The 11,840-nt window shown below is 34.7% G+C and overlaps 1 protein-coding gene across 1 annotated transcript; it reads right to left on the bottom strand.

The window, feature by feature from the left end:
• Window positions 1-429: 429 nt before the first annotated feature.
• Window positions 430-993, bottom strand: LOC130889343 (heat shock protein HSP 90-alpha-like; the record flags this gene model as incomplete). The annotated part of the gene is made up of 1 exon (XM_057792991.1): window positions 430-993. A coding segment is annotated over one exon (564 nt), but the record flags the coding sequence as incomplete, so codon positions are not given.
• Window positions 994-11,840: the final 10,847 nt, after the last annotated feature.

Raw genomic sequence — 11,840 nt, 5'->3', positions numbered from 1 at the left:
AGGTCTATCCAATTTACCTCAATATCTTTCAATGTTGAAGAGATAGACATAAGCCATGGACCTTGATCTTCAGTCTAGATTCCAGGAGTAAAGCTTATCAGGACAGAAGAGTACCAAGTTGAGGACAGATATGTGGCAATAGACAGGTGACACCAGGGAGGGTTACCTTGTGGAAAAAAGACTTGCATGATTCAGAGATGACAATGACTTTCAATTCATTCTTTGTCTTTTCAGAGTTGATGCTGTGGAGAGTCAGAAACACACCTGGAGCAGAAATGTGGAATGGTGCATGCCTCTGCCCTTGTGCAGCTAACCTTCACTGCAGTGAGTTCCTGAGCGCAGCAGCTATGTCATAGTTAGAGGGAATTTCACTCTTACTGAGGTGCAAGGAAATTGTTTTAAGATCGGAGAAATATAAGCTTTATATGTTTATATAGTGAGACCCCAGATCCTGAATTTCTTGACCAAATTCTTTCTGATAACTTTCAAAATGTTGCTTTGCTGCAACATTTCATGGGAAATATTTTGAGGAAGATCCTCAGAATCCACCACACCTCTAATGAAATTCAGATACTCAGGAATTAACTCCTCACAGTTATCCATGATGAAAACTCTGCGCACAAACAACTTGATGTTGTTCTTTTTCTTTCTGTTTTCAAACAGATCAAAAGGAGCGTGTCTTGGGACAAAAAGGAGGGCCAGGAATTGCAATTGTCCTTCAACAGAAAAATGCTTTACTGCCAAATGTTCTTCCCAATCGTTGGTTAAGACCTTGTAGATCTCTCCATATTCTTCATTAGTAATGTCGTCAGGATCTCTGGTCCAAATAGGCTTTGTTTTGTTGAGCTCTTCCTGATCAATGTACTTTTCCTTTATCTTCTTCTTTTCACCATCCTTCTTTTCTTCCTCTTCTTTATCGGAACCAACATCTTCTATTTCAGGCTTGTTGTCAGACTCCTTTTCTTCATTTTTCCTTTCCTTTTCTTTCCTTTCTTTTTTTAAAATGGTTTTTAGGGTTTTGGGTTTTTTTGTTTTGTTTTTGTTTTTGTTTTTTTATGGCTTTTCAAGACAGGGTTTCTCTGTGGCTTTTGGAGCCTGTCCTGGAACTAGCTCTTGTAGACCAGGCTGGTCTCGAACTCACAGAGATCCTCCTGGGATTAAAGGCTTGGACCACCACCGCCCAGCTGTGTTTTTTTGTTTTTATTTTTGTTTTTTCCCATATGCCACAAGAGGGTGCAGGAGCTCAGGACAGATGGCTGCGAGCCACCCTGTGGGAATCTGGAATCGAACTAGGGTCCTCTGGATCTCAGCACAATCGGGGCCGTGAACAGTGCTCTTAACCACTGAGCCATCTCTCCGGACATTTGTGGGTTTTTTGTTTGTTTGTTTGTTTTGTTTTGTTTTTTGACATCAAATTCTTAAGCCCATATTTTAAAATCAAGTTACCTTTCTTAGAAGTTCCTAGAATCAAATGTCTTTCTCCAGTCCAGAACACAAAAGACAACACAATCAACATATCATACATCTACACACATTTATCTTTTTAAACTATATACATTCTATCTTTTCCCAATACATACGTCCCCTCCGGCGGGGGACAACCCTGTTCGTTTACCCCTCTTTTTCGGTTGACTTCCACTTGCTGCCAACCCGATCCAAGGTCGTCAGGATTAACACATACCCCAATCCACCCTCACCTTCTGAGGGCGAACTCTCAGCGTTCCCTAGTTCCAAAAAAAAAAAAAAAAAAAAAAACAGCAAACAAACAAACAAAAAAGAGCAATTTCCATAGGGACATGATGAGCACTACTTGCCCAGTATACACAAGGCCCTGGTTCCATGCCAACAAATGAATGTGCCACGAAGGTATGGAAGCTGGGGTATGTTATTTAGGGGACTGCTGAAGGAGCAGTGGTTTCTGACTGCTCCTGGGGTCATGGCAAAGCCACTCCTAAAGGTCCCGAGTCTAAAATGGTCACACACCTCTGTTCATTTGAGGGGAAGAGGGTGTGTGGGAAATAGTATGAGGAACCAACAGTCTCTGGGATACTTGAATCTACCTGTCTTACAGGCTTAAGATGCTCTCTTGTGTTCCCTAAAAGCCAGTATTCTGAGGAGATGCGGTCTCCTGAGTACAGGTTCAATCAAAGTGACCAAAAGGCTGTGTGGTCAGGAGAGTCTTCTGCTTTTTAAAAAATTTAGGGGGGAGATGTTGGGAGCAGTGAGACCCCAGATCCTGAATTTCTTGTAATCCCCTGATCTGAGTGACTACAGCTGCTCTGAGCACGAGACCTTCAGGAGTTCCTGATGGCAGGAGAGTGGTTTCTGGTGGGTTTGGCTGGGGCGTGACTATCTCTATATAATCTGCCCTCGAACACAATAAAGGGGGCATTCTTGGGGAAATCAAGGATGACCGGTGTCGTTGTCTCTCTGTCTGTGTGTGTCTGTGTATTTTAACCTCCAGCCCCCTTGCCCGAAGATCATGAACTGGGTTCAAGCGCTCAGAGTGCAGACACGGAAGCGCGGTGCGCGGCATTTGGAGGTCTCCACCGAGATTTCGGTAAAATATATTTATATATAAATATGTGTGTATTTATGTTCTAAAACCAATATAAAAATTAAGGTATGAAGTGTTACATACTCCCAAAGCTACTTCACAACCACTCACTAATTCCTCTCTCAATCTCACACTCAAAGCCTCCATTAGAACTCAATATTTTCTAAATTTTAAAAAAATCAAATAACATATTACTTTTCTGTGCTCTTTCATTCAGTCTATCAGTTATTCTTTTCTTTTCAAGTTTTCTTTTTTATTTGATCAGGACCTCATAGTTATACTGACATCAAACATGCTTCATAGCCCAGGATAACCTTGAATTTCTGAACTTCTGATGCACCCAAGCCATTCCCCAAGTACAAAGATGGCAGGCGTATGTCCAAAGCCTAACTTCTTCTACTACATGTCCTAAGAAATTGTTGCTTTTATACTGCATATAGTGTATTTTTTTAATGTCAACATGACTGGGTCACAAGTTGCTGAGATAGTTGATTAAACATTGCTTTGGTACAAGTCATTTATTTAAAAACTGTATTTGATTTAGGATATCTAAATTTCACCTTACCATTTGTTGGAATTACCAATACATGCACTCAAGTACTGTTGCATTTGATAATACATTCAAATTATACACTTGTATTCATGTATGTGTCCTTTTGTTTGTTTCTGGATCCCATTTCACTAATATATTTGACATATTATATATATAATTTGGGGGGCCAAAATAAATATATAAATTATATATATATATATAATTTCTGAATGGCAACTAACAGAATCAGTATATGTACTTCAACCTTGTTCTTCCATATTCAAATTATAAAATTTCTTTTTAATTAATGATATTGCAAGTTACTTTTGAAAGTTCAATTGTTTTAATGAAAACACTCATTTATTAAACCATTAACAATGATATTTATTTAGAGAATCATATGATGTGTCAGCACACATACATTCATATTTGTTTCTGTGTACTATGAATTTTCATATAAATTTTAGAGTCAATATGACGCTTTCAAGAAATCGATAGGATTTATGGCATTTTTGCTTTGATTCAACTGAACAATTGGACATTAATTTTTAACATCTTGTTTTAGTACATTAATACACATATACACATGATATTTATTACATGTGTATAACATTTCATATATAAACATATCTAATATATGGTATGTAATTAATATAATATATGGTATATAAACTATATGAATACCACATGTATATGTATATATGATAGATAAGTATGTAAATATTATATAAATTATATATATTCTTGTTGGGAGCACAACATAAATGTCATTGTACTTACAGATTTCAAGAGAAACCAGGAATGTTAAACACATAGGACTGTCTTTCCATGTGAAAGATAAAAAAACTGTTCTTCCATCCAGATACCTGAGATATAGAAGTGATTATATATATAGCCTGTTGATTATGTTACCCATTGGGCCAAAACTTATCAAGCTCCTACAACCAGGACCATAGGTGGCTAGTAAGCTAAATGACCTTCCCCAAGTTGCAGGGCCTGAGATAGCTAATACTCTAAAAGTATTATATTTTCTGTATATATTATATTATATTATATTATATTATATTATATTATATTATCTGTATAGCCAGAGAATCTCCCAAGTTCCCAGAACCTGGGTCAGATATGGCTAATAACCCAAATTACCTTTAAGCTATTGTATGACCTAGAGCAGGCCAGACACTTGCTTAGGCTCTTAAGTTAGTATACTGGGCCTATCTCTAGAAGCCATCTTCTTGAGAAATTAGGTGTACTGTGAGATGAATTAGAATGTAATTTCACTTCCTTATACACCAGGATTGTGTTACACCAGGAACCTTTTTCCAGATTATGATGTGTTTAAATTTTCTGGAAATAAATTGACTGGGATCAGATTTCCTGAAGTCTTGACTAAGTTTGATGATGTCAGTCTGAAGTGAGTTTCATTCTCACCTCTTCAAGGTTCATTGACATCACTAGAAACTCTATCATCGTCAAAGTCTGTGTTTTAATAATCTTTTATCATATTTATTACATTTAACTTTACGTATATAAATATAATATTTGTAAACTGCACCTTTAAAGTCAGGAAGGGTAAAACAGAATTACATCATAAATATATTTTTTTGTTTATTTTGTTTGGTTTTGCAGTTTTATTGAAACAAGATCTCATGATGTAAATCCAGCTGGTTTCACATTCACTCTGGCATCCAATCTAGCCTACATCTCGTTTTAATCAAAATTCAGCTTCTCTGGTGCAGAGATTATATGCCTACTTCACCATAACTGGATGTTTCTACCACTATAATTTCAATTTCCACATTAAAATAGGAAATAAATTTTAAGCATGGTATTGGTTCTAAAATTATCTTTGATATCATGATAAAATGAATAAGCCATGAGCATAGTAAATCAGAATTAATAAAAATGCTCAATAGACCTAAAATAAGGCACAAAAGGGGGCATAAGCAGGAATAGGGGACAGAAGGGACAATGAGAAAAACAAACTTAAATATCTAATAATAACTTTCATAATCGAGTCTGTGTTTTGCACATCTCTCACAAGGTAACAGATGGTAAGGACTTTCACCTCTGAGAACACATAGGCTTTGTGGTACTGTAGTCATTCTACAACTAAACCATGATAACATTTTTTTTTTATTTTCAAGACATTTTACGCAAAGAACAAATTTTTAATAATATTGCTTGTAAGGGAAAAAGACAGTAAGTTTGGCAAGCTCTTGACATATGCATTCCAATTTAAAAGCAGTTATTTGAAGATTGTATTTTAAAATTACAGAGAATGGTCTGTACCTTTACTCCAAAAAGGATTATTTTTTACTTTTTATATATTTATCATTTTATTCCATTTTCCATTCCAACCACAGTTTTCCCTCGCACCCCTCCTCCCACCCTCCCTCATCTACCCCCATCTCACCCAGCATTCCACTCGTTCAAAGTGGCTCTTATGGGTAAACAAAGACTATTTTAAATGAGAAAGACAAAAGAGTAAATATAACCGGATGAAGAATAATAACCTGAAATTAGGCAAAAGATAAAATAACTACACAGATATAAACATCAATTTCAGAGCAAATTACAGGAGTGAAAGGAAAACCCATCCAGATAAAGGGTCAGCTCACCAAGAGGACACGAGATAATGCAATAATAAATACAATATGAAAAATATTGAATTATATATTTCTGATATTTAGAAATTTTTTTTAATAATTTATAGACAAATATCAAAAATCACTAACAGTAGAGACTCACCAAGTGACATGATGTATTTGGAATTCTAGAATATTTAAATCAACAACAAAAGCATACATCTCAAAAATATGCAGAAAACCTAGAAGAAAAAAGTATTTGGGCACTAAATTAATAAACTGTTCATTTTCAAATACCAAATTCTTAGAAACTATGTATAGTGAACAAGAGTACACTTACAAAAGACTCCAGAAGTTATCTTTCAATATTTAAAATCAACATCAATAATAAGCCTGTTCGAAATAATTCATGACTTAAAGAAGAAATCAAGAGAAATTAGAAAGCATGTTATACTAAATAACAACGAAAGTATAACCTCTTACTGGGACTTAAATTTATACCAGAGTGTTATCACACTAAGCACTAATCAGGAGGTCAGCTTACCAATTAATTGCCGCATATCATACCACAAAGGAATACGAGAGCACAAGAAAATGTATCCCAAAGTCCGTAATACTTCAAAAAGCAAAACACTTAGACATAGGGAAAACTAAGTAATTAAAGGAAAATAAAACATTAGATAAAATCAGAAAGCAATTATCTGAAAATTGCAATAAAACTTTTTTCTAAAAAGAAAATTAAGCATATTTTAAACGGAATGAGAAAAAGTCCACTAATGATATTAGAGGAAGAGTTCTGTCAAACAGGCACATGATGTTGAAATCCTCCGATATTAAAGGATAGATGAATATATATATTCAATAGCTCAGATAAAGAAGAAAATAGTCTACTAAGTTACTAACTGAAAAAACTCTGGTGGATGGAAAGGATAAACTGAATATTGTAAGATTCCTTAAGTAATTGAGTTGGAAGTCTTATGAAAAAATTCTAAGGCTCACATGCTTTTTCCAAGGCATGTTAACAAGCATTTTAAAGGAAATGATGTTCATTCTTACCATTCGTTTCAAGAAAATTTACGAGATTGTCTAAAAACTCATTCTGAGTCATCCATGTTATTTCATCAAAATCAGAAAAAAAAACTATAAGTAGTGCAGCTATTAGCTGGTAAATTGATATACAAATAAATAAAACCATCAAGGGAAAATGTAAGTTCAATCAAATTGTATAAATGTGTATTATGAGCCAAACATGCTTATTCTAATATTCAAAATTTGATTAAACATTAAAAAATAGAAAACCAGAGTACTAATGTCTATTAGCTTAACGAAATCCAGAAAAGTCATTTGATAGAGTCTATCAGTCACTTTCAATGAAAAGAAATAAGAATGATCAACAAAGTGTGCTCATGATAATTTTGTTCATAATGGCATCTCTTCACACTACTAATAAAATTGGTAACCAAGAGCTCAGATAATGACTCATTTTGTAAATGTAATTGGTGACCCCCAAAATTAGAATTAAATAAGGAAACTTTAATATCAATATTTGAACTTATTCAATATACCATATCTTTTCAATTATCTGAATAAGAAAGGTTTTATACTCAATTTTTTCCGGATTTTGACTTATCTAGCCATGTGACTGAGAACTGATCTATGGAAATCTGAAAACTAGCAACATCTGTTGAGATCTGCATTTCTTACAAGCAAACATGCAGGTGGTCCCATCGGGGTTTTGAACACATGCAGGAATCCCAAAACTACTACAGTCTTTATCCAACTATGGCAAAGATGATAAGAGAGCAGAGAGCTCTCTACTGCCTTTCTTCTACACGTGTGATCCACTATATTTTGATAATGTTGATGCCAGTGTTATAGTCACTTGCTTTTAGCTGGTGAGTTTTGTCTTATTGTTTGTCTTTATTTGAATTTTTCAATATTCAAATTTTTGGCTATTTGTGCAATTGTTTTGGTAGATTCAAGGTTTTCATTAAAGCATAAAAGCCTGATTTCCTATTAACATTTATAACATCAAAAGAGCAAGGAGATTAATTCAGGTCAGTGGAATTAGTGTTACCATAATAACTTAATATGTTATAACAAACAGCTAAGTTAATTAGATAAATTTTTATTTTCTTAGCTAGTATCAATTTGGCTAAATCTCATGCTTGTATAAGGAAGCAACATATGGACAAATTAAAGAAATCTTTAAAATTGGAAGAGAGACATTATGAACATATGCAATTAAATATAAGCGTGTGTATGTGTATGTGTGTATTCTGTCCTTCATTATTTTTTTTTACTATGCGGTAAATATAATAAAAATATGAATTTCTGATAAAGAGTCTCACCAGTTAGAAAATTATCACAGTTTCAAAACAGACATAGAATAAGTTATGTATAATAAATAAGATGATAATGAAGGCTTACAGTGATAAAATAATGGTTTCTGTTGAAAATAAGATATATTATCTATGTATCTGTAGATAATATATGTACATATGGAAATACACACAGATACGCACACAAATATAATATATATATATATACATATATCTCACATATGTCATCAGGCATATGAATGTTTCATTTTGCAGATGATGAGACTTTTACAGCAAGTGATAAAGAACCATCAATATTTATGAAGGCGACGTTCGGGGTTGGTTTATACTCATTGTGGTGGTCTCTTTCCTTGCTTCTATATACTGTCTTCTTTCCCCATTGTGCAGAGCCTAGTGTTCATAAGAAGATGCATTTTTAATTCAGAGTTCTGTCTCGGTGTTAAACAAGAGGACAGTGTGGATATTTTGAAGACAGAACAAAAAAAAAATGTAGTCAAGAGGTTTTTTTTTTTTTTTGGTTTTTCGAGACAGGGTTTCTCTGTGGTTTTGGAGTCTGTCCTGGAACTAGCTCTTGTAGACCAGGCTGGTCTCGAACTCACAGAGATCCGCCTGCCTCTGCCTCCCAAGTGCTGGGATTAAAGGCGTGCGCCACCACCGCCCGGCTAGTCAAGAGTTAATCAAAGAATTGCTAACTCAATTCTATTACTGTAACAGAAGGTCTGAGGCAACAATGCAAACAGAACAAAAGGGATGTCGAACTGATCTCAGTACATTCATATTTTCTTAGTGCAATCCTAGGAACATAGTCAAATGTAATTAACCAATTATATCCTATTTTCCTTTCTCTTACTCTCTCTGTATCCCTTCATTTTTTTTCATTTTGCTAATTTTTCTCTTCCTCCAAATTTCCCTTCTTTCTTCTTTACCTTCATTCTCATTTTTTCCATTCTTCACGCCAACTAAATTAAATAAAAAATCAACAATTTATTTTGATTTTTAAACTATAGAAAAGTATAAATAACATTTATTCATTGACATTTTAGACAGGTGGGGGATTGTAAGCATAGCTCAGTTAATAGCTATTCTGTCTGACAAAAATTAAAAACTAAGTCAGTATCTATAGCAACCACATAAATAGCCAGCCACTGCAGTGTGATTTTATAATCCCAGCCATGGTAGTGTGAGTGTGTAATCCTGGCCATAGCAGTGTGAGCTTCTGATTTTAGAATAAAAAGACAGAAAGAGTAGCTACCTTGGGTGGATTTTTTGTTTGTTTGTATATTTTTTTAATGTAATTTAGTATATCATTTGAACTCTAGCTTAGTAAGAAACTCTGTCTTTAAAAAAAATAAATAGGTGTTAGGTGCTTGAGGAAGATACCTGGCATCTAGTTCTGCCTTCCATAGCATGTACATCTCTCTCTCTCTCACACACACACACACACACACAGAGAGAGAGAGAGAGAGAGAGAGAGAGAGAGAGATGCACAAGCACATTCACACAACAAATTGGTTAATTGATACATATAAAAAAATCTAAAATCTAATGGTCCACAAATACTGGAAAAATAGCCTTTCATGTTTATCCTAAAGAAAGAAAAATGATTATATACATTGTAATTAAAAAGCAAAAATTGGAATGCATTCATAACATAGGAAGCATTGTTTGGCGGAAGAATGGGTAGTCTTTGAAGCAAAATTGTAAAAGCTAGAGTCCCTGAAGATTCTTCCCCAGGCACTACTGAGGAGTGAATATACAGTGTGGGCTACAGACATGGATGGAAGAAGGAGAAGGCAGCACAGTGGGTGTGGTGCTGCTGTTGGCAGTCTACTATGTTGAAAGTGGTTTGTCACCCATAGCACTTACATTCTTTAAGGATGTCTAACACACAAAAATATCCCAAGTGAATTTATTGACTAAAACCAGTTCCACAGAACCAATTAGTATCTTACACAGGCTGCCCTGCAAGGCTTATGAGGCTATCCATCACCTGTCCATTTAACTATTTAGCATTTGTTGCAGCCATTTGTCACTGTGTCAGAATGCTAACATTTCAGAATGGGAGTTTTTGGTTGAAAGAAATCTAACTTAGATGCTGCAGATGTTTCTCCTTTAATAAGACTTGAGAAGATTTATGCTTCTATTATATTTAACCTTAAATATCTTATCCAAAAGGTGACTTTAATTTCTTATCGTGCAGATAATTAAAACAATTGTTTCACAGAAATTTAAATTTATCATGCCAAATAGAAATGTTTTAAATTTAACATTTTCAAAAAGTGCGTCCATCACAATGTTCCCTATCTTACTGCTTCAGTGATCACATTTTTATTACTTTTCCTCTTCAGTCACTTGCTTTCTTAATCTAACAGTATTTCATGAATTACTCTGAAGTAACCAGAGAATGGGAGGAAAATATTACCTATATTGTCTTTCATGGTTAAATATTAAGTAGTTTGGGGATTTAAGACAATCTTTTTATGATTTATTTTATTTTTTATGTGTATATGTGAGTATATCTGTGTGATTGTATGTAGCATGTTTGTGCAGGCAATCACAGAAGCCAGAAAAGAACATCAGATCACTTGTAGCTATAGTGAAAGGTGTTTATTGTGAGGGTCAGCCATGATAAACTAAGTATGGCAAGGTCACCCAAAGGAATTTCTTTACTTCCAACCATTATCACCTGGGACTCTGGCCAGCAATGAATTTAAATGGAGGCTGGAGTCTAAGTAGTTTACTCTGAGACAATGCCTGGCTGCAGGAGGGACCACAAACTGAGATTACCCTACTCCCACCCAAGAACAGACCATTCAAAGGAAATGCCTGGCACTCTAAGCACTGTAGATAGGAACACCTGCCAGTGCACATTAACCAAGACACCCTAGACAAATGTCAGCCAATCAGGAGTCTTAAAACCTCAGAAATCCCCTCACCCCCACTATTACTACTACAAAACCTTATTTAATTGTGCTTGGGACTCTCCTGTTATTCCAATACGTTGGACATGCTGAGAGACTGAGTTTGCAAACTTGATTAAAATAAAGGCTCTTTGCTTTTACATATGGGACTTGGTTTCCTTGTTGGCTTTTGCTGGGACTTCATGGAATTTGGCATAACATTTATGACTCAACCTAAACTGGTGCTGGGAACCAAACTTGGGGCTTCTGTAAAACTCGCAAGCACTGTCACCTATTGAGCCATTGTTCCAGATCCCAAGACATAAACAATGATAAAAGGATTATTGCATAATTTCAATTAAACTACATTCAATTTATACCAATTGTATGCCATGTCTACAACATAGAATTAATCATAAAATGTGGCTACTGATAACTGATAATAGTCAACTGATAACATTTTATCTCATCAATTGCCAAACAAATATTACAGTATTCTAATTTGAAACATACTTGCTAATTGATACAGAGAAAACTGAGAAGAGTGATGGAGCAATGTTTGAAGCAAAATAAGATTTGTAAAATGAGTCTATATTGTATAACAGTTGTAGGATAGTATAAGTTCCATGTATTTCTTCCATAGAACTAGCCATTTTCTTACCTTAGACATGTCAATCAAATAAAAATTATTCCACCATTTAACATTTACATTTGATTCAAAAATAAGATATGTCTTTCACTGTTGAAAATTGATATGTAAGTAGTTTCTTTTCCAACTATCCTGTGGAGTCACCTGATTAGGATTTCTAATGCAAAAAAAAAAAAAAAAAAGGCAATCACAATACTGTGGTCTCAAATGCCACTCTGCATCTGAATGCAGCTAAGCACCTTCAGTGGCCTTTCTCTGAGTCTTTCAATATG

The sequence above is a fragment of the Chionomys nivalis genome, chromosome 18 (genome assembly GCF_950005125.1).
Source record: "Chionomys nivalis chromosome 18, mChiNiv1.1, whole genome shotgun sequence".
Classification (NCBI taxonomy): domain Eukaryota; kingdom Metazoa; phylum Chordata; class Mammalia; order Rodentia; family Cricetidae; genus Chionomys; species Chionomys nivalis.
Note: the sequence above shows the minus strand (reverse complement) of the source record. Positions and strands in the feature narration are given on the sequence as shown.